The sequence below is a fragment of the Hemiscyllium ocellatum genome, chromosome 35, assembly GCF_020745735.1.
Source record: "Hemiscyllium ocellatum isolate sHemOce1 chromosome 35, sHemOce1.pat.X.cur, whole genome shotgun sequence".
Classification (NCBI taxonomy): domain Eukaryota; kingdom Metazoa; phylum Chordata; class Chondrichthyes; order Orectolobiformes; family Hemiscylliidae; genus Hemiscyllium; species Hemiscyllium ocellatum.
The window spans coordinates 30645674-30673173 of record NC_083435.1 but is presented as its reverse complement, the minus strand read 5'-3'; the positions used below and the strand labels follow the sequence as shown (position 1 = coordinate 30673173).

Genomic DNA, 27500 nt, shown 5'->3' with positions numbered 1-27500 from the left:
CCACAATCTCCCTGGCTCTGCGGGGGTTTCCTCTGGGTGCTCCGGTTTCCTCCCATAATCCAAAGATGAAGGGTGGTTTAGCCATGGGAAATTGCCCGTAGTGTCCAGGGATGTGGAGGTGAGGTGCATTAGTCAGGGGGAAATACAAGGGTCTGGGTGGGATGCTGTTTGGAGGGTCAGTGCGGACTGGGTGGGCCGAATGGCCTGTTACCACATTGCGGAGATTCTATACTGAGATCTTCTATACTATTCCGACAGGACCAGACAGGATAAACACAGGGTGTTCCTGAGGATGGGGTGAGTCCAGAAGCAGGGCTCCCATTTTAAGGAGAAACCCTTCAGAACTGAGATGTGGGGATATGCCTCACTCAGAGGCTGGTGAACCTACTGCCATGGGAAATGGTAGCGCAAACATTGTGTTTTCAAGCCGGTAGATAAAGGTGTTGGGGCTGAAGGGATTTTGGGTGGTTGCAGGATTTGGATATTGCACTCGATCTGCCATGATGGTGGTGGTGGTCCGGGCCCAAGCAGGGGGAGGTCTCACTCCTATCTTTTGTTCCGATGGGGCTTCCTCCTCTGCGTTCCCTGTGAAGGAGGGAGCTGCTTGCTGAGTAACTGTTGTACCCTGTGTCTAGGAAAGCCCGGTTGTTCACCATGTGTCAATCGCCCATTTTTTTTTTAAAACCATTCCCCCAAGTTCCCCTTATTTCCATTCTTCCCTGAGGCTCGGCTGCCCATCCCTCGGTTGCCCTTCAGGTGGCGCCACCTTGTACCGCTGTGCCTAATGATGAGTAAAGGTCGTGTTGAGGTTAAAATCTGATCAGCCATGGCCTTACTGTAGGGTGGGGGTGAGGAGCAGGCTCCAAGGGCCTGTGTTCATTCCTTGCCCATACGATGGGCTGAATGGCCACAGCTTGGGCTGGGATACAGGGATCACCAACCTTTTAGTCATGGGACAATGGTATCCATTTATTGTCCATCCCCAATTGTCCAGAGGGCAGTTAAGTCAACCCCATCGCGGTGGGTCTGGAGTTGTATGTAGGCCAGACCAGGTAAAGATGGCAGATTCCCTTCCCTGAAGCACATTAGGGAACCAGGTGGGGGTTTTCGGACAATCAACAATGATCATTAGACTCTTAACTCCAAATTATTGTTCAAATTAGACCAGCCACTGTCTTACTGGGAATGCAGGGAGAGACACAGTGAGATCACTTGAAGGTCAGGTTGGGTTGAGGGATGGTAGGTGGAGTTTAATCTGCATAAATGTGAGGAATCGCAATTTTGGAAAACAAATTTAAAAAAAACAAAAATAAAACAAATCTAAAAGTAATGTTGTGGAACAGAGGTTTAGGGGTTCAGGTACCTAATGCTTTGAAGTTTGTGACAGGATGGTTAAGAAAGTATTGAGCACGCTTGCCATCATTGCTCAGAGCTTCAGTGCAGGAGTAGGGAGGTCATGTTGATGTTGTACGGGACACTGGTGAGGCCGCTACTGAAATACTGCCACGTTGTGGTCGCCCTGTTATAGGCAGGGTATTAAACTGGTGGGGGCTCGGAGAGAACTTACCAGGATGTGGCTGGGAATGGAGAGCTTGAGTTGAAAATAGGCTGGGACTGTTTTCACTGGAGTGTAGGAGGTTTAAGAGGTGACCTTATCGAGGTTTATGAAAGCACAGGGGTGTAGGGTTTCAAGACTACAGGCCACATTAAGGTGAGGGAAGAGTTCTTTTTAAAAAAAAAAGACAATACGGGCAACTTTTTTCACCTGCATGGAATGAACTGCCAGAGAAAGTGGTGGGTGCAGATAGTTTCGAAGACATTTGGATAAGTACACAAAGTAAGAAATAATTGAAGGGGTATTGGTCAACCTCAGGCAGGTGGGTCTGGTTTAATTTGGGATTAGGGTTAGTCTGGACAAGTTGGGCCGAAGGGTCTGTTTCCATGCTGTATGACTCTGTCCTTTTTTCTCCCCTTTCTCTCTCCTAGTCCCCGAGGCTCTGACGCTGGACCGGGGCTCGGCCCACCAGCGCCTCCTGGTGTCCGAGGACCTGACCCACGTCCGGCTGACCGACAGCAACCAGCAGCCGCAGGGGCCGGAGCGCTTCGGGCCCTGCGTCAACATCCTGGCGGCGCAGGGCTTCCAGTCGGGCAGGCACTACTGGGAGGTGGAGGTGGGCACCAAGACGGCCTGGGACCTGGGGGTGGCCCGTGAGACGGTGCGCAGGAAAGGCCGCATCACCCTGTCACCGGTGGACGGCTACTGGACGCTGTGGCTGCGGGATGGCGACCAGTACAAGGCCCTGGACTGGCCGGCCGTGCCACTGGCCCCCAGCGCCCGGCCCAGGAAGGTGGGCGTCTACCTGGACTTCGAGGGCGGCCAGGTCTCCTTCTACAACGCCGACGACATGACCCACCTGTACACCTTCAGGGACACCTTCAGCGAGCGCCTCTTCCCCTACTTCAGCCCCTACCTGACCAGCTGTCCCGGCAACGCGGAGGGCATTCGGCTGTGCACGCCAAAGCTGTAACCTCTACCAGCACCGCCACCCCCCACCCCACCTTGGCAGAACCTCCACGTGGTTGTGACTGCCTCCTTTCACCAGACTGACCCCCTCTGACCTCATTCCGTGACATTACTGTATCTGCCCCTTCACCAGCCTGACCCCCCCCACTGTGACATTACTGTATTTGCCCCTTGACCTGCCTGAACTCACTGACTAACCCCTACCATTGTGACTATTTCTGTATTTGCTCTATTAAAATGAGTCATAGCTTGGATGCGCAGAGTGATGGCAACTTTATTGCGGGCACCATAGGTTATAGAATCCCCTACACTGTGGAAGTAGCCATTCAGTCCACTGGGTTTGCACTGCCTGTGCATCTCTCCACAATAGTGATAATTTCTCACATCTTTGGACTGTGGGAGGAAACCGGAGCACCCGGAGGAAACCCACGCAGACACGGGGAGAATGTGCAAACTCCACACAGACAGTCACCTGAGGCAGGAATCGAACCCAGGTCCCTGGCGCTGTGAGGCAGCAGTGCTAACCACTGAGCCACCGTGCTGGCTGTGTTGGTCATTTTGAGACTCTCCTGCCTGTTTGGTCAACTTTGACAGTCTGACCTTTCCCCCTTCCCCTCTCCTCCTTCCCCCTTTGGATTTCTGCCTTGGAAGCCAGGAGCAGGAGTGAGGCCATTTGTGAGCTAGCTCCAACATGATTGTAGAGATGTGACCCATCACCACCCTCAGGGTAAGAACAAAAGGGCAGTGACAGCGAATCAAATGATGGACGCTTTAGTTCCTTAAACTGGAGGAAGTGTGGTGACACTGAGGGGGAAAGGGGTAATGCTGTAGAGGAGGCCATGCCTATTATAGGTTCTGTCGCCTCCCCCATTTTAATGTGGTAGAGCCCAAGTTATTATTCAAATAGCCTCATGGTCATAGTCCATTATTTGAAGGCTCCCGAGGGATGAAGAGACAAGATTTTAATAAATGACAGATTATATAAGGCAAAACAGAACATTTATCAAACAAAGTCGGTCGTTGCAGTATTGCACTGGGGCCTGTTGCTTCAGTGACCTCATCACTGGAGAGGGCAGAGGTCAACGTGAAGTCAAGTGATGCCTCCTGTCGTAGGATTGGCTGGTGTTTCTCCATACTGTGGTGGTGGAGTGGGTTGTTGTGGGTCAGGGAGACAGGGAGGAGATCGCTGGCTTCCAGTTCAGTGATTACAGCCTGTCTCACTGCCCGAGCGCTGGATCAGACCATGAGTGCTTGGAAAGGAACTTCTCAATGGGACACTTCAACATGGTCTCCGCCAAGGGAACTTGCCTCACCTAAAACAGGTGACAGGCTAAGATGGCTGCCTGACCAATCCACAATAGGACTGGTTCCAGTTTCACATTAGGCACTAGCATTCCAGACAGGGCTCCGTGGTCCTCTGCATCCCCACCTTGAGAATCTCAGTGAAGCTGCTCATCGGCTGGCTATGACTCACTGTAATCTGTATGGAGTTGGCAGTTGGCTGGTCAGGTAACTTTTAAACAGCCATGTCTTTGGGTGATTGTCCAGTGACAGTCAGATGGATCCCTGCCCTGCCCCCCCCCCCCAAATTGTTTCACCATGGCAACAGGCAGCCACACCAACTCAGCCTGCCTGCCTACCACTATACTCATTGTACAGCCAAATTAAATCCTTCAGGTCAGCCCAGTGGTTCCTATACAGTCTGTGGTATAACCAAGCCCAGACTTGGCGTAATCTGTTCTAGAAACTGCACTTGCAGCTAAAACAAGAGACTTGGCCATTTATTAACAATATAGTAATGTTATCAGAGCAAAATGCCTATGATTTTCAACCCAATAATCTTTGTTTTCCTCCAGTCATGTGAAAGACAGACAAACAGTTTGGAACTTTCAGAGGAAGTCACTCTTATTTGAGTTTCTGGTCCATGATCTTACAATAATTGATGATGAAAGGTCAGGCAGGGAATTTCCAAGCCTTCATGGTGTAATGTCACAGTTGTTAGAAAACACTGTCCAAAACTCAAGCATCTCCCTGGAAGATTCCCCTATGGTTTCCTAGTTAGCATTCACTGAGTCTCTTCCAGACTTGCGAGAACCAATTTCCAGGCACTAGTCTCACCAAAGGGCAACTATCTCTGCTATCTATTTAAGCACGCTGTCACTGCACAGTCAAAATATCTACAGGGCATGTCTTAACGAGAATTGACCTGCAATTAACTTGCAGACTCGGTATCACAAAGAAACAACAGGGCCTGTTCATTCCTTTTCTATTCACAAGCGGCTGACCACAGCCCAAAGGTCATCTTCAGCTCACAGCTCCAAAACAAAAATGATTTTACTAAACCTCAGTTGTAAAGACAAAACCTAGCAATCAGCCCCTTGACAACTCTACACCAAGGGTGTGATACAAAGTACTGGGGATCAGAAACAGATTGCTGGAGAAACTCAGCAGGTCTGGCAGACGTATGTAGAGAGGACAGAGTTAAATTTTCAAGTCCAGTGATGCTTCTTCAGAATGGTGTACGCCTGGGACTGACGTACAGGGACCAGATGGGTGTCAGGTACAGGAATCAGACAGGTGAGCAGCTAGCTCTGAGATGTACTGGACCTCCGAATGTCATGATGCTATTTGTGGGAGCTTGCTGTGCACAAAATGTCCATCGGAGTTTCCCACATTACAACGGGGTTACCGTTTCAAAGGGGCTCCTGTGGCTGACAAATGCATCAGCTCACGAGCGGGGGGTTTCAGAAGCCGGGTCACTGGAATCGCAACGTCCCTCTCTCTCTCTCTGCGGAGCCAGACGCACACGCTGTGTTTCTCCGTTACACTGTTTCCACCTCGGCCATCGATCGTCTGACCAGAAATGGCGGGCCGCAGCTCAGGATGCCTGCGGCTCCATCGGCGCGCCCCCTTCAAAGTCTACTTCCCGAACGGGAACATGTCCAGACTCTTCCCCCGGCTGTTCCCGAGGGGCTGGGTAGGGGAGGCGGAGGGGCTCTGCGTTCGTCTGCCAGTCGTAAGGCCCCGGGCAGAAGAAGGGGTACACCCTCTCTGAGAAGTTGGCCACAAAGGTGTGGAGGTGCAGGCGCCTCTCTGCGTCGAAGAAGGACAGGCGCCCCTGACTATACCGGAGATAGACTCCCACGACCGTAAGTTCCGGGCCCAGCTCCACTGGCTGGGGTTGGGGGGACCAATCCACCGCCTGGTACTCTGTCCTGCCCAGGCGGGACAGACTCCAGTGCCCAGCGTTGGGCACCCCTCTCACCTTGGCCTTCCTGTTGACCGACTGGGTGGCTAGGCCCAGGTCCCAGGCCTCCTTGCGGCCTACCTCCACCTCCCAGTAGTGCTGGCCGGAGGAGAAGCCCCGTGAGGCCAGGACGCAGTGACTGATCTGGAACCTCTCGGGGTTATCGCGGACCCCCGCCTGGCGGGCTTCACCATCCTGGACGCTGGTCCCGGACTCCATCAGAACCAGCCAGGGGTTCGCGGTGTCTGGGTCCAGCGTCAGAGAGACTGAAGTGGAGGGGATGGAGATAGAGAAAGAGAATATGAAGGAAAATATTAGATACAACTTCACGGCACACATCTTTTCTTTGAATAAAAACAAAAAACTGACAGAGCAACCTGAAATATCAGAATTAGGCCATTCGGCCCATCGAGTCTGCTCCGTCAATCGATCATGGCTGATATGTTTCTCAATCCCGTTCTACCCAGTGACCCTTGCTCCCCTTCACCAAACAGGCACCTCTCGATCTCTGTTTGACATACACTCTCAGAGACCTGCTTTCCACAGTCCTCTGTGGTGATGAGGCTACAGAGAACAGGAAGATCCCACTGTTGGTGCCCAATCTCGAAAGTCCGCTGTTTCCTCCGATCCACATGTCGGAGATTTACAGCACAGGCCTTAACGGTTATTAGAGAGCCTGCTTCTACCAGTCTGCCTCTCAGAACAGACCCCATCTTGACAACACTGTTGACCAGCTTACACAGTCACGATGGGCTGAATGGCCTGACTCCGTACCATGTGTGATTCTGTGGACCAGCTACTTTTAAAAAAACAAAATGCTGTCACCTCTGAACCTCATGTTGATTCTTTTGCCTGCAATTGGTGCCCTTTGGTCATTGACCCTCCTGGAATTCCAGGGCTTTTTTGTAACATTGCCTGCAATTCAGGTCTCTCTGCTACAGGAAGGGTGTTGTGAGACTTGAAAGGGTTTAGAAAAGATCATGATCGACGATGCAACAGCCCAGATGGCCTCCTTCTTCAAGGACCGCAGATTCCCCCCAGACGTGATCGACGATGCCCTCCACCGCATCTCCTCCACTTCCCGCTCCTCCACCCTTGAGCCCCGCTCCTCCAACCGCTACCAGGACAGAACCCCACTGATTCTCACCTACCACCCCACCAACCCCCATATATAGCGTATCATCCGCCGTCATTTCCGCCACCTCCAAACGGACCCCACCACCAGGGATATATTTCTCTCCCCTCCCCTATCAGCGTTCCGCAAAGACCACTCCCTTCGTGACTCCCTCGTCAGATCCACACCCCCCACCAACCCAACCTCCACCCCCGGCACCTTCCCCTGCGACCGCAGGAAATGTAAAACTTGCGCCCACACCTCCTCCCTTACTTCTCTCCAAGGCCCCAAGGGATCCTTTGATATCCGCCACAAAATCACCTGCAACTCCACACATATCATCTATTGCATCCGCTGCACCCGATGTGGCCTCCTCTATATTGGGGAGACGGGCCGCCTACTTGCAGAACGCTTCAGGGAACACCTCTGGGACGCCCGGACCAACCAACCCAACCACCCCGTAGCTCAACACTTTAACTCCCCCTCCCACTCCACCGAAGACATGCAGGTCCTTGGACTCCTCCATCGCCAGACCATAACAACACGACGGCTGGAGGAAGAGCACCTCATCTTCCGCTTGGGAACCCTCCAGCCACAAGGGATGAACTCAGTTTTCTCCAGTTTCCTCATTTCCCCTCCCCCCACCTTGTCTCAGTCGATTCCCTTGAACTCAGCAACGCCTTCCTAATCTGCAACCTTCTTCCTGACCTCTCCGCCCCCATCCCACTCCGGCCTATCACTCTCACCTTGACCTCCTTCCACCTATCACATCTCCATCACCCCTCCCCCAAGTCCCTCCTCCCTACCTTTTATCTTAGCCTGCCTGGCACACTCTCCTCATTCCTGATGAAGGGCTCTGGCCCGAAACGTCGAATTTCCTGTTCCTTGGATGCTGCCTGACCTGCTGTGCTTTAACCAGCAACACATTTTCAGTTTTGACAAGGATGTTGCCAGGGTTGGAGGGCTTGAGCTACAGGGAGAGGCTGAACAGGCTGGGGTTGATTTCCCTGCAGTGTCGGAGGCTGAGGGGTGACCTTATAGAGGTTTACAAAATCTTGAGGGGCACGGATAGGATAAATAAACAAAGTCTTTTCCCTGGGGTCGGGGAGTCCAGAACTAGAGGGCATAGGTTTAGGGTGAGAGGGGAAAGATATAAAAAGGGGCAACTTTGCCACGCAGGTGGTGTGTATATGAGATAAGCTGCCAGAGGAAGTGGTGGAGGCTGGTACAATTGCAACATTCAAGAGGCATCTGGATGGGTATATGAATAGGAAGGGATTGGAGGGATATGGGCCGGGTGCTGGCAGGTGGGACTAGATTGGGTTGGGATATCTGGTTGGCTTGGACAGGTTGGACCGAAGGGTCTGTTTCTGTGCTTTACATCTCTATGACTCTCTGAGCATTTTGGACATACAGAAACATAGAAAATGGAAACAGGAGTAGGCCAATTGGCCCATCAAGCCTGTTCTGCCATTCAATATGATCACTGGCCGATCATCCTGTTCTGCTTACACCCCCATTCCCTTTGATCCCTTTAGCGTTAAGAACTATACAGAACTTCTTCTTGAAATCACTCAATGTTTTGGCTTCTGCCACGATCCACAGCTTCCCCAATCTCTGGGTGAAGACTTTTGTCTCATCTCAGTTCTGAATGGCCAGTCCCTTATCCTTAAACTGGGACCCGCCCTCCCCCTTCCCCCCCCACAACCTCCTCCCCTGGTTCTGGGCTGCTCTGGTCATTGGGAACACCCTTCCTGTGTTCACCCTGTCTAGTCCTGCTTGAAGTTTGTTGGTTTCTATATGAATTCCCTTCAACTTTTCTAGACTTCACCCCCAGGGCATCAATGTGGACTTCAGCAGTTTCCTCATTTCCCCTCCCCCCCACCTCACCCCAGCTCCAACCTTCCAACTCAGCACCGTCCCCATGACCTGTCCTGCCTATCTCCCTTCCCACCTACCCACTCCACCCTTCTCTCTGACCTATCACCTCCATCCCCACCCCCATTCACCAATTGTCCTCTATGCTGCTTTCTCCCCCCGCGCCCCCCCCCCCCCCCCACCCTCCTCTCATTTATCTCTCCACCCTTCAGGCTCTCTGCCTCTATTCCTGAGGAAGGGCTTTTGCCCGAAGCGTCGATGTCGCTGCTCCTCAGATGCTGCCTGACCTGCTGTGTTTTTCCAGCACCACTCTGATCTAGACTCTGGTTTCCAACATCTGCAGACCTTGTTTTTACCTTCACTGAAAATAGTCCCGAATGATTTCAGTCTCTCTCCACACATCAACGCTGCCATCCCAGGAATCAGTGTGGTTAAATTCTCTTGCACTCCCTCGATGGCCAGAATATCCTTCCTCAGGTGGGGAGACTGAAACTGTGCACATGCTCTCTCACTCACACACACACACACGCACAGACACACGCACAGACACACACACACAGACACACACACACACGCACAGACAGACACAGACACACACACACACACCCCCCCACACACACACACACAGACACACGCACAGACACACACCCACACACACACAGACACCCACACACACACACAGACACACACACACAGACACACACACACACAGACACACACACATCCACACACACAGACAGACACATACACATCCACACACACACCCACAACACACACACAACACACACACACATATATCCACACAGACACACACATCCACACACACAGACACATACACATAGACACACACACATCCACACACACTGACAAAGAGAGAGAGACACACACAGACACATACATGCAAACACACACACACACACAGACACACAGAGACACATACACACATACAGACATAACACACACACACACACACACACAGACAGACAGACACACACACACACACATCTCTAATGTCCCTGGCGTGGCGAGGCAGCAGTGCTAACCACCAAGCGGCCGTGCTGCCCTGGATCTGTCCTCAAATGTTTTGTTACAGCACCAAGGAGGCCCTTCGGTCCATCGTCTCTGCACTGGTCCATCTATTCTAACCCTGTTGTCCAGCACTCGGTCCCCTCCTTGGCCATTGCACGTCATGGTTAAATTTCTTTTTGATTTGTTCTCAGGATGTGGGCGTCGCCAGCGAGGGCTGACATCGCTGCCCGTCCCACACAGACCTTGGGAAGGAGGGATGTGATAGCACTGGAGGGGGTGCAGAGGGAGATTGGACGGGGCGGGGTCGTGTGGCCTGGAGAGTCTCAGTCATGCAGGGAGATTGGACAGACTGGACAGACTGCAGCACAGCTGTTCGGCTCATCGGGGATGGTCAGAAACAAGCGCCTAACAGGAACAGAGGAGACCGAGAGGGGCCATGATGGAGATGAACACAATTATGGGAGTAGAGACAGGATAGACAGGAACAAGCCTGCACCCCCTCTCCCCGCCCCCACCTTTATGGGGGGATTAATGACCAGGGAAGGCAGATTTAAGGGGTGAAAGGTTTAGACCACACGAGGAAAATGTCTTCCACCCAGACAATGGTGGGAATCCTCACAACAGTGAAGGAGGAGTTAGACCTGTGCCTTGGGGATTCCAAGGTATGGGCCAAGGGCTGGGATTAGGATTGTGAGGTGCTTGCTCCTGACTGGCACAGATGGGCCAAAGGGCCAGCGCCGCAAACCTGGATGACCAGAAGGTGGCTCTGAGACACCTTCTCCAATGGGTTGGACTATCCCACTTGGTCATGTCCCAGTGGGCTTCAAACGCCAACCACGTGACCAAAGGATTCCCTACAGTGTGGAAACGGGCCCTACAGCCCAACAAGTCTACAGCGACCCTCCCACCCAGACCCACTCCCCCACCCTAATACTCTACACGTACCCCTAACCTACACATCCCTGTACATTACGGGCAGTTTAGCACGGCCAATCTACCCCAAGCTGCACACCTTAGGACTGTGGGAGAAAACCGGAGCACCCGGAGGAAACCAGGGCACCCGGAGGAAACCAGGGCACCCAGGGGAAACCAGAGCACCCAGAGGAAACCAGGGCACCCAGAGGAAACCAGGGCACCCAGAGGAAACCAGAGCACCCAGAGGAAACCAGGGCACCCAGGTGAAAACCAGGGCACCCAGGGGAAACCAGGGCACCCAGGGGAAACCGGAGCACCCGGAGGAAACCAGGGCACCCGGAGGAAACCAGAGCACCCGGAGGAAACCAGGGCACCCGGAGGAAACCAGGGCACCCAGGGGAAACCGGAGCACCCAGGGGAAACCCACGCAGCTACGGGATGCTGTGGGTCTGATGACACATCTAGGACAGAACCTCGATGGCAGATTTCCTTTCCCAAAACAGGGGGGTTTCATGATTCGTTACTGGGATTTTCTGTTTTAAAGAAAGAATCTCGTCATTAATCGAATTGAAACATCCCCTAGTCGCCGTGGTGGGATTTGAACACGTGCTTGCAGAAAGGTGGCCCAGGATTCGGGAATTTCCAGGTCAGTGACACAGCCACCATGCTGGGTGTGTGCCCTGAGGGACTGTGGTGAGAAGGATACAGACCAGAGTCGCTCCTTTGCGACGTGACCAGCTCTCCCTCCTTAATGTCACAGCAAAGCGATGCGCATGAACATCTCCCACCCCCCCTCCCTGCGCCTCACTCACTCACTCAGTTCTAACAGATTCCACCACTCACCTGTGTAACTCTGAATCCGACTCCATTCTGCAAGACAGAATTTCAAACAATTAAATAAAATTAACATCGCCCTGGGCCACTTACAGCCGTTCTAAAGCCAGCTGCGCAACAAGGTGGATTTATCAGAAACGTGAACAAATCTTACCTGTCTCACTAACACGGAACTGAGCACGAGGGAGAAAATCTGCAAACATTGAGAAAGAGAAAAATAAAGTCTGAGTGAGCTGTGCTGTGATGAAGACCAGCCAGACAAGGTCAGAGGTCACACCAGCCTGCAGCCTAACAGGTTTATTTCAAATCACAAGCTGCTCCTTCGTTCTGAGAAAATAGATTTACAAATTTGGAGTCTCATTCCTTCGAATGTCAGTGATTGTTCAAGATACTGAACCAACATTTAAATCTTTTTCTCATTTTTAACATTTCAGTCTCTGACTCATCTCTCTTAATGTTATTCTTTCCATTTATGTTGTGTTCTGCACATAATTAGGTATTGAACGACACATTTCAGCTCCGATCAGGTTGAGCTCCTGTCTGTACCTCACTGGTGATTTCCCTGTCTGGCTGTTGCTTGTACTTCCCAAGCTATCACTGCCTGCTGTCAAAACTCCCTCCGAACAGTCACGGCCTACACTGCAAAGTCTGTGACAGATAAAAGGACAGTGAACAGCAAATACTGTCACTGGTGGCTCTCAGCTGTTTGTCAGGACAGTGTAGAGGGAGCTTTACTCTCCATCTAACCCCGTGCTGTTCCTGTCCTGGGAGTGTTTGATGGGGGGACACTGTAGAGGTAGCTTTACTCTGTATCTCACCCTGTGCTGTCCCTGTCCTGGGAGTGTTTGATGGGGTGCAGTGTAGAGGGAGCTTTACTCTGTATCGAACCCCGTGCTGTCCCTGTCCTGGGAGTGTTTCATGGAGGACAGTGTAGAGGGAGCTTTACTCTGTATTTAACCCTGTGCTGTCCCTGCCCTGGGAGTGTTTGATGGAGATAGTGTAGAGGTAGCTTTACTCTGTATCTAACCCCGTGCTGTCCCTGCCCTGGGAGTGTTTGATGGGGGGGCAGTGTAGAGGGAGCTTTACTCTGTATCTAATCCCGTGCTGTCCCTGCCCTGGGTGTATTTGGTAGAGGAACATTTCAAAGTGTACAGTTGGCTTTACTCCATTCCTACCCCAGTACTCTACCTGTCTGAGGCATGTTAGATGGGGACAGGGGACAGGACTGTGTACTGTCAGTGTAAAAGATTATATGGAGCTTTACTCTGGGTGTACATGTCCTGTACGTGCTCCATGCTAACGCTGGGTGTCTGAAATGGGAAAATATTCCATATGCTGCACCAACGCCCCCTCACCGAATGAGCGACCAATTGACAGACAGGGAACTCTGTGAGAGAAGCCCAGCGTAAAGCCAGGAAAGTCGCACTGACTGACCATTCACACGCCCAGTCGCCACCTCTTTGACGTTGTTGAGTGAGTTGTGGATGATGCAGGTCACAGCTGATGGAAGGTCTCCAGTCGCCCGATAGTGGACCTTCACATCGTACAGCTGCTGCTTGCCTCTGCCCCTGGCCAATGTCGACTGAGGGAGCAGGTTCCTCCCATCGCTGTCCTTCCAGACGACGTCAGGCTCGGGGAACCAGCCCTCGGACTGGCAGGTGTACTCCAAACTGTTGGTGCTCAGCTGCCTTATCGATAAACTCGGTTTGGTCCCAACAGCTGAGAAAAGAAGAACACGGCTGACTCAGTCCAAACCTCCTCAAAATATCTCAAGGAGATAGAGCAGACCCTAGCCTCTCCATTTTATTCAGAAGCTGCGATTCGATTGGTCCATTATTAGGTTTTAAACAAAACATACTTTCTTCTTCGAATAGAGTTCAACGATAGACAAAAAAACTGACATAACTTTATGTATATTTAAATACCAGCTAACATCTTATTTAATGACACATTCTCCTATAACACGTGTTCTGTCAACGCGATTTGGCTGTAATGAGATTGGTGAATTATGGAACAATTGTTTTTTTAAACAAATCCTGTTGGTTTTTCTGCAATTCCATTCAGTCCACTGAAGGTGTTTACTTCTGTCAGCTCCTGTAGCTCTGCACACTCCCTCATTGGGAAACCATTTCCACATTCCCACAACTGCTCCTGATCAGACCACTGCGCTCTCTCTCTCTCTCTGTAACCTCCTCCCCTCCCGACTTGTTCCACCTCCTTCCCACCCCCTCTCCTCCAGCTTACCGGAACCTCTTCCTGACATTGAATGGAAGCTGAAGAATGCTACCATTTGAATCGTGGATTTTTTTTTCTCTCTGATCAGACCATGGGATTTAACAGCAACATAGTTGGCAGCTGTCAATGCACAAGGCTGTGATCCCTTTGAGCTGAGTCAGGAGATCTTGGCTAGACTGGGTGGGCACAGCTTCAGAGTCCCGGGCTGGGAGGTGGGAGTTCAGATGGTGACACGATCTGCCCATGCTGTCTGTGTGCCTGACCCTGACCTGGGTGCTGCTCTAGTAGAAAGCACTCTCTGTGCCTCGGGTGACCTCCAGATCCCCACGACTGTCCAGGGCTCACCTTCATTTGGAATATTTTTCTCATTATTTCTGCAAGGGAGTTTTGAGAGATGCCAACTGGAGAGTATGAAAGTCTTGTCATTAACCCTGAGCTGTGCAGGTGGAGTTTCATGGGTTCTCTACAGACTGTTACTCAGAGGATTGTTTAACCAAAGAAGCAGACCTACCCTGTTATTCAGCAACCCCTTAAAGTGTTACAGTTATTGTATCATTTCATTAAAATGTACGATTTTAACATTTACGTTGACTGTGAAAACATTTCTGTTAGGCTAACTACGAATTTTGGTTTGATTTTTACATGATATTTTTGGTGGTTCACCCCCTAGCCCCTGTTTTTCCCAAAGGCCCCGTTATTTCTATTGTGGGATTTCCTATAACACAATGTCGGACAAGACCGCGCTACAGAGGAACTGACTGTACTAATCCTCAACTCTTCCTGTATAGCAGCAGCTCATAAACACACCCTCGGCAAGTTCAGCCAAACAGAGCTCCCTCAGATGCTCTGTCCCTTCTGATCCAGGAGACAGGAGCAGAGCGAGAAACAATCTAGCAGCACGAGACCTTCCTGCTGCAGCTGAGAGAGAGCTGCATCCGGCAGCTTCAACCCCCCAACTTCAGCTGAGGGCAAAAACCAAATCCCTGGGGCTGTGTGAGCACCCACTCACGCTTCTTTGGTCGAACTTTTAAACAAGAAACACTCAGAGCTGGTTACTTTACCCAGCGCTTGTGAAGCAGACATTCCCGGCATTACCACGGCAACACCTCGAGAGAAACAGCACTGAACAGATCCCTCCTAAAGGCATGGTGCTGTTACAATTGTGACAGTCAAAATCAGATACCTCTGCTTGGTCCACAGGAGTGACCCCCATCTATCGCTGCTTCCTGTTTTCAGCCTCTGCCCCGTTCCTCACACTCACCTGTCTACCCTCCAGTTCCACTGACAATAAACCCGTTTCTCAACTTTATAGCCATTTTGGACCCATGCCGAGTTCCGTAACATCACGTTCGCTACCATCTCTTCCAACGGTTCCATTTTCTTCTCCTTACTCTCCCACGTGTTCACCGCTCTGCCATTCAGATCTCCTTTGGCCTTTGGCTTCCTTACTCCTCCCACTCCCTTTGTGCCTGAACCCCCTCACCAGTTCACTTTTTGTACAATCCACCACAGTCACAGACCGTCCCTCTTGCCCTTCTCCCCTTCAGCTCCTTAAAAACCTGCTCCCTTTCCAACATCTCCCAGTTCTGATGAAACATCAAAGCCCTGAAAATGTTATCTCTCTCTCTCTGTCGCTGAGTGTTTACAGCACTTCGTGACCTCCACTTCAGATTCCCGGCATCCACAGCGTATTGACTCTGCTCAAATGCTCTAGCCTGTCACAGGGTCTCTCGTCTGACGTCCCCACGGAACGTTTGGCCATTCCAGGTGATCACAAATTGCTTTCCGGTCCATGGCAACGTCAAGTGAACTCCTCAGGACAATGGGACCGCTTGCTGGTGGCAAGGCCTGCATTGGGAGGTAGGTGGCTGGTTGGGGAACTAGCACGTTGGCACACATCGATAATGGATCATCTTGTGCAATTTTGATCTCCCGATCTGGAGGAAGAGGTTCTGGAGACGCAGGAAATGCAATAAAAGCGTTCAGTCGCCTGGTTTCAGGCCAGGGAGAACTGACGTATGAAGAGAGACTAGATTGGGTTAAGACTATATTCATTTGTGTCTCGCTAAACTAAAGGAGGGATCATGGAAACCTGTAAATTTCCGACAGGACTAGACAGGGTGAACACAGGATGTTCCCGGTGGCCAGGGAGTTCAGAACAAGAGGGGGGTGTGGGGTCAGGGTCTCAGGATATACATTAGACCATTTGGGACTGAGATGAGGAGAAATGTCTTCACCCACGGAGTAATCAGTCTGTGGTCTCAGAAAGCGACTGAGGACAAAACACAATGTTTTCAAGAAGGAGTTAGCTATAGTTCTTAGGGCTGGAGGGATCAAAGAGTACGGCGGGAATAACGTACAGAGTTGGACAACCAGCCAACCTCACAGTGAATGGAGGAGCAGGCTCGAAGGGCTGAATGGCCTACTCCTGCTGCCATTTTCTATGGTGCCGCTGCAGTATAGTGCACCATTAAAGGCCAGGCAATGCTGAGGTGGCCCTCCAACCTGCAGCACATGGCCCAGAGCTAGGAACCTTAGAATGGAGGGAAGGGCATTGATGAAGCAGCTGAAGGTGGTTTTGGGATGTGACCCTGAGGGACTCCTGCAGAGATGTCCTGGAGCTGAGATGACAGACCTCCAACAACCACATCCATCTTCCCATGTGCCAGGTATGACTGGATTCCTACTGACTCCTTGAAGCCACAGTCCATCAAATACAGCCTTGATGCCCAGCACAGTCACCCTCATTCCTCCTCTTAGGTTTAGCTCATGGTCCATGTACGGACCAAGGCAATGGAGCTGAATGCGCCTCACAGAAACTGTGTAGCGGTGGTTGTTGAGTCAGCGATTTATCAGCACTGTTAACCAACATTTCCATCACTTTACTGATGACCGAAGAGTAGACTGATGGGACGGTAACTAGCCAGGTTAGATTCGCCCTGCTTTTTAATACAGGACATACCTGGGCACGTTTCCACATTGTCGGGTGGGTGCCAGTGTTGGAACTGTGTTGGAAGAGCATGACTAGGGGAGCGGCAGATTCTGGAGCACAAGCCTTCAGGACTAGTGCCGGATTGTTGTCAGGGCCCAGAGCCTTTGCAGTATTCAGTGTCTCCAACCGTTTCCTGATATCACTTAGTGTGAATCGAATCAGCTGGAGACTGGTATATATGATGCTGAAGACCACTGGGGCAGCCTAGATGGATCATCCCCTCGGTACTTCTGGCTGAAACTGCAGCCTTAGCCTTCGCACTGATGAGCTGGGCTCTTCCATCATTGAGGATGGGGATATTTGTGAGCGAGTTCTCCATCACTATTCACGACCTGATGTGGCAGGACTGCAGAGATTAGAGCTGATCCATTGGGTGTGGGATGGCTTAGCTCGAACACTTGTTGCTTATGCTGTTGGGGTGTAAGTAGCCCTGTTTGGTGGTCTCACCAGGTTGACACCTCACCTTCAGGTCTGCCTGGTGCTGCTCCTGGCATACCCTCCTGCACTCTCCACTGAACCAGGGTTGATCCCCTAGCTTGGTGGTAATGGTTGAGTGGGGGATATGCTGGGCCATGAGGTTACAGGTTGCACTGGGGTATAATTCTGCTGCTGTTGATGGCCCACAGTGCCTCATGGATGCCTAGTCTTGAGTTGCTCGATCTGTTTGAAGTCTGTCTCATTGAGCACAGTGATAGTGCCACCCAGCGATGGAAGTTATTCTCAATGTGAAGATGGGTCTTTGTCTCCACAAGGGCTGTGCATAGTCACTCATACGGACACTGTCATGGACAGATATATCTGCAGCTGACAGGTTACTAAGAATGAGGACAAGCCTGTTTTTCCCTCCTGTTGGTTCCCTCACCACCTGCCGCAGCCCCAGTCAAGCAGCTCTGTCCTTTAGGACCCGACCAGCTCGATCAGTCGTACTGCTGCTGCTGAGTCACTCTCGGTGGTGGTGGTGGTGAAATCCCCCCCACCCAGAGTACACCTTGTGCCCTTGCCACCCTCACGACTTCCTCCAAGTGTTGTTCAACATGGAGGAGTACCGATTCCTCAGCTGAGGGAGGGCGGTACGTGGTAATCAGCAGCAGGTTTCCTTACCCATGATCAAGAGTCAGGGTTGAGGAGTCCCAGAGCGACTCTCTCCCGACTGTATCCCACTGTGCTGGGTCTGTCCTGCTGATGGGACAGGACATATCCGGGGATGGTGATCTGGGACATTGGCTGCAAGGTGTGATTCCGTGAGTGTGACCAGTCTGTGAGACAGCCCTCCCAATTTTGTCGCCAGCCCCCAGTTGTTAGTGAGGAGGACGTTGCGGGGTAGATGGGGCCGTTTCTACTGTTGTCTTTTCTAGTGCCCAGGACCATACCAAGTGGTCCATCTGATTTAATTCCTCGGATTTGGAGTGGTTTTTTTTTGACGTGCTGTGAGACCTGGCAGTGCTGACTGGGTAAACATTTGCCCTTGTCCCTAACTGCCCTTGAACAGAGTGGCGCGCCGGGCCCGGTCAGAGGGCGGTTAAGGGTCAGCCCCCATTGCTGCCAGTCACGTGACCAGGTAAGGATGGCAGAGTTCCCCTTCCCTCGCAGACGTTAATGAACCCAGAGTGTTTTTTCTGCGAAACACTCGACCGTTGTCATGGCAACCATAACCGAGACAAGTGCTCATTCCCGAAGTGAATGTAAGCTCCGCCCACTGCCGTGGTGGGATCTGAACCCATGGCCGCCTGAGCGTTGGCGTGGCCTTCTGGACTACAGGTCCAATGGCATTACCACTCTGTCACCATAAGGCCCAAAGTAGCCGCAGTGAAACCGCCCCTCTTACCCACAATGCTCAGCTCCAGGCTGGTGTGGCTAGAATGGCTACTGGAAGTGACAGTGCACTGGTATTTCCCAGCGTCGGACACCTTCACCTCCTGCAGTCTGATCGACACGTTTCCAGATGCCAGCTCGCCCTCAAAGTGCTGCGCCCCGCCCCCAAAGTCTCGGCACGGCCCTTCCAGGATGTCATCACACACCAGAACCTGCGCTCCGGACTCCGGCCTGCTCCATTCAACCTGCAGCTTGGACTCCTCCCTGTGGAACACCACCGAGCAGTTCAGCACCACATCTGCCCCCAAGTGAGCTACGGTAGGGTAATCCGGACCTTTAACCGTGAACCCTCCTGGAGTGAAAAGAAAGAAAAAGGCCACGTTCACAATTAGACTGAGAATGGGCCAAAATGATGCTCTCAGGGAACTCTGGTCAGTAATTGTACCACTTTCCTTCCAACCATAACACCAATCTGTGTGTGTCTGTCTGTCGGTCTGTGTACCTGCATGCGTGTCTGTGTGTGTGTGGGTGGGTGCGCCTACGTGTGTGTGTTCCTGTGTGTGAGTATGGGTGTTTGTATGTGTCTGTCTGTGTGTGTGTGCCTGTGTGTGTGTGTGCCTGTGTGTGTTTGTGTGTCTGTCTGTGTGAGTGTGTGTGTATCTGTGTGTGTGTGTGTGTGTGTGCGCGCGCGCACATGTTGAGAGAGAGAGAATGTGTCTGTGTATGGATATGTGCGTATGTATATATTTGTATGTGTGCATGTTTGTGTCTGTCTCTGTCTGTCTGTGTTCATGTGATTCTCAATGTGTGTGTGCGTGTGCATATTTTTATGTGTACACATGGATGTGTGTATCTGTGTGATTGTACATGTGTGTTTGTATGTCTGTCTGTGTGTGTTGGGGAATGTAAGGAGGGGAATTTTATATATCGTTTAGAGTTTTAATTATCGAGGGTTATGTGTTGATAGTTCACAATAGTATTCAATAACAGAGGAATGATTTATTTGTTATTAATAGTAATTCTTGCTACAGACAAAAACCTGCATGCATTCAATCAACGTGCATCTAAAAGACAGGCCAATTGGGGAACTCTGTTTACTTTCATAGAATCTTTTACTTTGTGACAACTCTGGGAATAGTGGGGCTTGGTTCCCAGCACGTTATCCCAGCAAGGCATGGCACGAGACTAGCGGAATGCTGGAGTTACTCAGCAGGTTAGACAGAGAGCGTTGATGACCCAGAACCAGCTGACCAGAATGACAGGGAAAAGATAGAGATGTAACAAGCCATTGAAAGCGGGCTGCTGCAGGGGTATTGGTGGGTTCGTGATGGGAGACTGGGAAAATTAAACAAGAGAGGGTTTAAATGAACCAACAGTTAAGGAGAGCAGTCATGGACACAGTAAGGAAACGACAGTCGTATCCAAATGAGTCAAGAATGGTGACCGAAGCAGCCATGTGGCTCAGTGTGATCGGAGAGAGAGAAGCAAGCCAACAGCAAAAACGTGCACAGGCATGTGCAGAGAATGAGACAGAGGCACAGACAGAGGCAGAGAGTTGGGTAACCCAGTGTTCAGTCCAGAAAGTTATAGTCATGTAGAGTCATAAAGCTGTACAGCATGGAAACAGACCCTTCAGTCCAACTCGCCCACCGTCCAGGTATCCTAATCTAATCTAGGCCCACTTGTCAGCACCGGGCCCATATCCCTCCAAACCCTTCCTATTCATATACCCATCTAGATGCCTTGTAAATGTTGCTTTTTAACCAGCCTCCACCATTTCCTCTGGCAGTTCATTCCGTACACGCACCACCCTCTGCGTGAAAATGTTGCCCCTTATGTCCCTCTTAAATCTTTCCCCTCGCACCCTAAACCTATGCCCTCTAGTTCTGGACTCCCCCACCCCTATCCATGCCCCTCATGATTTTATAAACCTCGATAAGATCACCCCTCAGCCTCCGACACCCCAGGGAAAACAGCCCCAGCCTGTTCAACCTCGCCCTACACCTCAATCCCTCCGACCCTGGCAACATCCTTGCAAATCTTTTCTGAACCCTTTCAAGTTTAACATCTTTCCCAGAGGAGGGAGACCAGAACTGAATGCAGTGTTCCCAAAGTGGCGTAACTAGTGTTCTGTACCGCCACAACATGACCTCCCAATATAGAGTGCCATTTACAACTCTTCAGATACAAAACCCAGTCTGTGCCCATGTAATGGGACAACATTCAGGCTTGCGTTGGTACATGACAAGTAACATTTCCGTCAGACGGGTATCAGGTAATGACCGTCTCCAGCAAGACAGAATCTAACCACCAACCTTGACATCCAATGGTGTTACCATCACTGAATTCCCCCATTGTCAACATCCTGGGGTTACCACCAAAGACTAGACCCTCAGCTGGACTCACCACGTACAGAATGGGAATGAGGAGCAGGTGAAAGGCTGTGTGTTGGCAATTTGCAGCTCATCATCTCACCCTCCAAGGCACAAGTCAGGAGGGTGAGGGAATACTCCCCACTTGCCCTGGATGGGTACAGCCCCCAACAACACTCAAGAAGCCCGACACCATCCAGGACAAAGCAGCTCACTTGACTGGTTCCCCATCTATCTGCCCCAACATTCACTCCCCACCCCCATCACCAACATGGAATGGCAGCAGTGTGTACCATCTGCAAGATGCACTGTTGTCACTCACCAAGGCTCCTCTGCCAGCACCCTGGAGCGGCACAGTGGCTGGCACTGCAGCCTCACGGCTCCAGGGAACTGGGTTCAGTTCCAGCTTCGGGCGACTGTGTGGAGTTTGCACATTCCTCCCGTGTCTGTGTGGGCTTGCACTGGGAGCACCAGTTTCCTCCCACAGGTCAGGGTGGATTGGCTGTGGGAAATTGCTCACAGTGTTCAGGGATGTGCAGGTTAGGGTGGATTGGCTGTGGGAAATTGCTCACAGTGTTCAGGGATGTGCAGGTCAGGGTGGATTGGCTGTGGGAAATTGCCCACAGTGTTCAGGGATGTGCAGGTTAGGGTGGATTGGCTGTGGGAAATTGCTCACAGTGTTCAGGGATGTGCAGGTTAGGGTGGATTGGCTGTGGGAAATTGCTCACAGTGTTCAGGGATGTGCAGGTTAGGGTGGATTGGCTGTGGGAAATTGCCCACAGTGTTCAGGGATGTGCAGGTTAGGGTGGATTGGCTGTGGGAAATTGCTCACAGTGTTCAGGGATGTGCAGGTTAGGGTGGATTGGCTGTGGGAAATTGCCCACAGTGTTCAGGGATGTGCAGGTCAGGGTGGATTGGCTGTGGGAAATTGCCCACAGTGTTCAGGGATGTGCAGGTCAGGGTGGATTGGCTGTGGGAAATTGCCCACAGTGTTCAGGGATGTGCAGGTTAGGGTGGATTGGCTGTGGGAAATTGCCCACAGTGTTCAGGGATGTGCAGGTTAGGCTGGATTGGCTGTGGGAAATTACCCACAGTGTTCAGGGATGTGCAGGTCAGGGTGGATTGGCTGTGGGAAATTGCCCACAGTGTTCAGGGATGTGCAGGTTAGGCTGGATTGGCTGTGGGAAATTGCCCACAGTGTTCAGGGATGTGCAGGTCAGGGTGGATTGGCTGTGGGAAATTGCCCACAGTGTTCAGGGATGTGCAGGTCAGGGTGGATTGGCTGTGGGAAATTGCCCACAGTGTTCAGGGATGTGCAGGTCAGGGTGGATTGGCTGTGGGAAATTGCCCACAGTGTTCAGGGATGTGCAGGTCAGGGTGGATTGGCTGTGGGAAATTACCTACAGTGTTCAGGGATGTGCAGGTCAGGGTGGATTGGCTGTGGGAAATTGCCCACAGTGTTCAGGGATGTGCAGGTCAGGGTGGATTGGCTGTGGGAAATTGCCCACAGTGTTCAGGGATGTGGAGGTCAGGGTGGATTGGCTGTGGGAAATTGCCCACAGTGTTCAGGGATGTGCAGGTCAGGGTGGATTGGCTGTGGGAAATTGCCCACAGTGTTCAGGGATGTGCAGGTCAGGGTGGATTGGCTGTGGGAAATTGCCCACAGTGTTCAGGGATGTGCAGGTCAGGGTGGATTGGCTGTGGGAAATTGCCCACAGTGTTCAGGGATGTGCAGGTTAGGCTGGATTGGCTGTGGGAAATTACCCACAGTGTTCAGGGATGTGCAGGTCAGGGTGGATTGGCTGTGGGAAATTGCCCACAGTGTTCAGGGATGTGCAGGTCAGGGTGGATTGGCTGTGGGAAATTGCCCACAGTGTTCAGGGATGTGCAGGTCAGGGTGGATTGGCTGTGGGAAATTGCCCACAGTGTTCAGGGATGTGCAGGTCAGGGTGGATTGGCTGTGGGAAATTGCCCACAGTGTTCAGGGATGTGCAGGTCAGGGTGGATTGGCTGTGGGAAATTACCTACAGTGTTCAGGGATGTGCAGGTCAGGGTGGATTGGCTGTGGGAAATTGCCCACAGTGTTCAGGGATGTGCAGGTCAGGGTGGATTGGCTGTGGGAAATTGCCCACAGTGTTCAGGGATGTGCAGGTCAGGGTGGATTGGCTATGGAAAATTGCCCACAGTGTTCAGGGATGTGCAGGTCAGGGTGGATTGGCTGTGGGAAATTGCCCACAGTGTTCAGGGATGTGCAGGTTAGGGTGGATTGGCTGTGGGAAATTACCTAGTGTTCAGGGATGTGCAGGTTAGGTGGGTGACAGGGATTGGGGTGGGGATCTGCTCTTTGGGGGCCGGGGGTCGGTGTGAACTCAATGGGCTGAATGGCCTGCTTCCACATTGCAGGGATTCTATGATTGAAAGCTGCCCCTGGTGTGGGAAGGACAGCAGATAGTACAGAACACCAGCACCACTTGCAAGGCCTGCTCACCCGCCTAACGTGGCACTCTCACTGGGTAAAGGTCCTGGAGCTCCCTCCCTCACAGTGTGGGCCCGGGGACAGCAGCGGTTCAGGAAGGCAGCTCACCACCACCCTCTCCAGGGCAATAAACATTCCGGCCTTACCATCCTCGCCTCGGTCTTTTGAATAAATCGGAGAGAAAAATAAGGCTCAATAAAAGGGAAGAGGTGGAGAAAAGAAGAGGCTGAGCGGGAGAAAGGGCAGGGTTAGGCCGAAGCCTGGAGTTTAGGCCGAAGCCAATGATTATAGGCAGGAAGGGTGGGGGAGAAAGAATGGGGTAGTCAGGGTTGAACGAGCAGTGATGTCAGCAAGTTGGAGGGTGTCCCAGAGCCCAAAGATAGAGGTGAGGGTGTGGAGATCTTTGGAAATTTTAAATAAAAGGGGGATGAGGTCTGGAAGCAGACACTGGCTGACATCTTCACACTGTCTCTCCCTCTGTCTGAGGAAGGGAGGGATGAGGCTCTCTCTCTCTCTCTCTCTCTCTCTGGTCAGCGGCCTGTGGCTGCCTCACCTCGCTGTGAGTCACTCAGGTAGGAGACAAACACACATCCCAGGAGTAGGAGGGCCTGCAGCAACAGTTCACCCAGCAGCGTGCGCCAGTGGTCCCGTCCCAGACTGTCCCAGCGTCCTGGAAAAAAAAAGCGGGAGAAAGCAGCGTTACTCCCTCAGCGCTTCCCCAGCACGCGAGGGGGTTTCCCATTAACACCCACTGGCTCTGCAGGTCCACCTCCCCAAAGAGCCTCCTTTGCCTCATTGTACAACAGGAAAAAGTGGGCCAAACAGCCTCTTCTCCTAAACCTGCCTGGAGCAAGATTAGCCCCCACTTTGGGCCTGCTCAGATACTTCCTGTGGCATAGAATGGGGTCTTTTGCTTCAATTTGGCCTTGAGCTGAAAATGTGTTGCTGGAAAAGCGCAGCAGGTCAGGCAGCATCCAAGGAGCAGGAAATTCGACGTTTCGGGCATAATTCCTGAAGAAGGGCTCATGTCCGAAACGTCGATTCTCCTGTTCCTTGGATGCTGCCTGACCTGCTGCGCTTTTCCAGCAACACACTTTCAGCTCTGATCTCCAGCATCTGCAGACCTCACTTTCTCCTTCAATTTGGCCTTCCCCACTTCTGACCCAGTTTGACACCTGTCAGAACATATCTATTTTTTCAAGAATTTGTACCTCACAGGTGGGCACACACATACACACAGGTATACACACACACACACACACACACACAGGTATACACATATACACACAAACACGTATACACACAGACACACACACAGGTATACACAGACACACACAGGTATACACACAGACACACATAAACACACAGACACACGCAGGTATACACACAGACACACACATATACACACAGACACACACAGTTTTACACATATACACACAACGTATACATACACACACAGACACAGGTATACATATATATACACAGACACACACACGCAGGTATACACACAAGACACACACAAGTATACACATATACATACAGACACACACACAGGTATACACATATACATACAGGCAGACACACACACACACGCACACACACAGGTACACACATATGCACACAGACACACACACACAGAGACACACACACAGAGACACACACGTGTTTATTGCCTAGCCTCTTACCCAGAAACAGCTGAGGCCAAAAAAAGGGATCTCCTTGATCTTCTGCCCGTTCCTTCATGAGGGCACCTGGCGGGGAGAGAGGGGCACGTGTCGTCCACTTCCCAGGAGTAGGCCGCTCCCAGAGGATAGGAACGGGCAGAAATGAATCCATCAGCAGTCACGGAACAAGCCAATCCCGGCACTAACCCGATTCTGCGGATGCGCAGTTCAAACTTCCAGCTACAACACTGGCATCTATCTGACTAATTGCCCAGGTATGTCCATCCTGTACACAGAAGCAGGACAAATCCAACCTGGCCAATTACAGCCCATCAGTCTACTGGCGATCATCAGGAAAATGATGGAAGGGGTCACCAACAGCGCTCTCGGGCAGCACCCTGCAATAACCTGCTCAGTGATGCCCAGTTTGGGTTCTGCCAGGGCCACTCAACTCCTGACCCCATTACAGCCTTGGGTCAAACATGGACAAAAGGGCTGAATTCCAGGGGAGAGGGACAGCCCCTTGACATTAAGGCTGCATTTGACCGAGTGTGGCATCAAGGAGCCCTGGCAAAACGGGAATTGGGAGACAAACTCTCCATTGGTTTGAGTGATACCAGGCACATAAGATGATGGTTGTGGTTGTTGGAGGTCAGTAAACTCAGCAACATCATCGACACTTCAGTCAGAGGCTGAGGGGTGACCTTGTGGAGGTTTATAAAATCATGAGGGACATGGAAAGGGTAAATAGACAGGGTCTCTTCCCTGGGGTGGGGGAGTCCAGAACTAGAGGACATAGGTTTAGGGTTAGAGGGGAAAGATATAAAAGGGACCTAAGGGGCAACGTTTTCACACAGAGGGTGTTACCTGTATGGAATGAGCTGCCAGAGGAAGTGGTGGAGGCTGGGACAATTGCAACATTTAAGAGGCATTTGGATGGGTATATGAATAGGAAGGGTTTGGAGGGATATGGGCCGGGTGCTGGCAGGCAGGACTAGATTGGGTTGGGATATCTGGTCAGTATGGATGGGTTGGACCAAAGGGTCTGTTTCCGTGCTGTACATCTGACTGTATGACCTGCAAGATCCCATCCACATCATCCTGACAGGCATCTGATCTTCCGTGGCTGGGTCAAGATCCCCGGACTGCCTCTGAAGCAGCTCTGCAAGGGATCCTCACCCCTCCCTCCATCGTGGGGACTGCCGCGGCACAGGACGGGCAGCACATTCTGACCCGAAACCTTGGACTGCTCTAGCCAGTGGTGCCCAGTGTCAAGAAGGTGTGAGCAGGTCGAGACGGGAGGGAGGCCGTTCGGCCCCTCTTGTGCTGATTAACTGCATCACATCTGAACTCCAATCTTCCGTGAGTTTTATCCAGCCCGGGACTGAAACTTCCAATAAATCCTGCCATCATTCCTGGTTGTTCTCAGTTTACACACACACAAAATAAACGTGTTCTCCAATTTCACTCTTCTTCTCATTTTAAGACTGACCCGGGGTCACAGGTTGACCCCGTCTACTTTAATATTCGGAGTGCTTCAATCAGATTCCACCCTCCCCCACCCCAGCTTTGAGCTTCGAAACGTCCAGGGAACGTTAGCCATGCTGCAGATGTAACATAGACAGAGTGGATGCTGGGAAGATGTCTCCCCTGGTAGGTGAGACGAGGGCACAGCCTTAGAGTAAAGGGAAGATCATTTAGAACGGGCACTTCAGCCACAGGGTGGTGAATCTATGGAATTCATTGCCACAGAAGGGTGCGGGGGCCAGGTCATTGAGTATATTTACAACCCAGATAGATTGGTCCTTGGTTGGCAACTGGATCAAGGGTTACGGGGATAACCCAGGGGAATGGGGATTGAGAGACATTTCAGCCATGACTGAATGGTGGAGCAGGCTCAATGGGCCGAATGGCCTAATTTCTGCTCCTATGTCCTATGGCGTTATAACCCCCAGATTCCATGTGGAGGTCTCGCAAGACCAGGAGATACAGGGGTAGAATTAGGCCATTCGGCCCATTGAGTCTGCTTCGCCATTCGATCATGGTCGATAGGTTTCTCAGCCTCATTCCCCTGCCTTCTCCCCGTAACCCTTGATCGTGTTGCTGACCAAGGACCTACCTACCTGGGCCTTGGCCTCCACAGCCCTCTGCCACAATGAGCTCTGCAGATACACGACGCATCCTCGAGCCTAATGTCGGGTTTGACCATCTCAGGACACAATCTCTGCCTCCCCCCGGCACCCCTCCCCTCCCCCAACCACAACACCACCCTCCCGCTGCCCTCGCCATCTTGTTTCCTTTCGCTTGGGAGATTGCTGAGGTCACTCTCATGTCTCTCCAACTTGCCCAAGACAACTACCTCACCAGGAAGGGCTCTCCTTCTCAACTCCTCCCTCGCCTAAAGCACA

General features: G+C 51.7%; 2 protein-coding genes across 3 annotated transcripts in view; one reads left to right on the top strand and one right to left on the bottom strand.

Moving 5' to 3' along the window:
* The window catches only part of LOC132832610 (zinc-binding protein A33-like), a 9885-nt gene extending 7357 nt beyond the window's left edge, over window positions 1-2528 (top strand). Inside the window, exon 5 of the mRNA XM_060850693.1 lies at window positions 1987-2528. Coding sequence (XP_060706676.1) covers window positions 1987-2528 — 542 coding nt within the window. The remainder of the gene's footprint in view (window positions 1-1986) is intronic.
* Window positions 2529-4403: 1875 nt separating this feature from the next.
* The window catches only part of LOC132832869 (erythroid membrane-associated protein-like), a 31541-nt gene continuing 8444 nt past the window's right edge, over window positions 4404-27500 (bottom strand). The window contains exons 1-7 of one of the 2 annotated variants that reach the window (XM_060851063.1): window positions 25114-25298; window positions 23982-24098; window positions 18594-18932; window positions 12976-13260; window positions 11696-11734; window positions 11551-11577; window positions 4404-6037 (exon numbers count right to left, since the gene is read on the bottom strand). In XM_060851063.1, the coding sequence (XP_060707046.1) occupies window positions 5403-6037; window positions 11551-11577; window positions 11696-11734; window positions 12976-13260; window positions 18594-18932; window positions 23982-24098; window positions 25114-25264 (1593 nt within the window). In that variant the 5' untranslated portion in view covers window positions 25265-25298 and the 3' untranslated portion in view covers window positions 4404-5402. Of the gene's footprint in view, window positions 6038-11550; window positions 11578-11695; window positions 11735-12975; window positions 13261-18593; window positions 18933-23981; window positions 24099-25113; window positions 25299-27500 lie in introns of those variants that run through there. The other variant, XM_060851064.1, reaches the window with a different exon arrangement.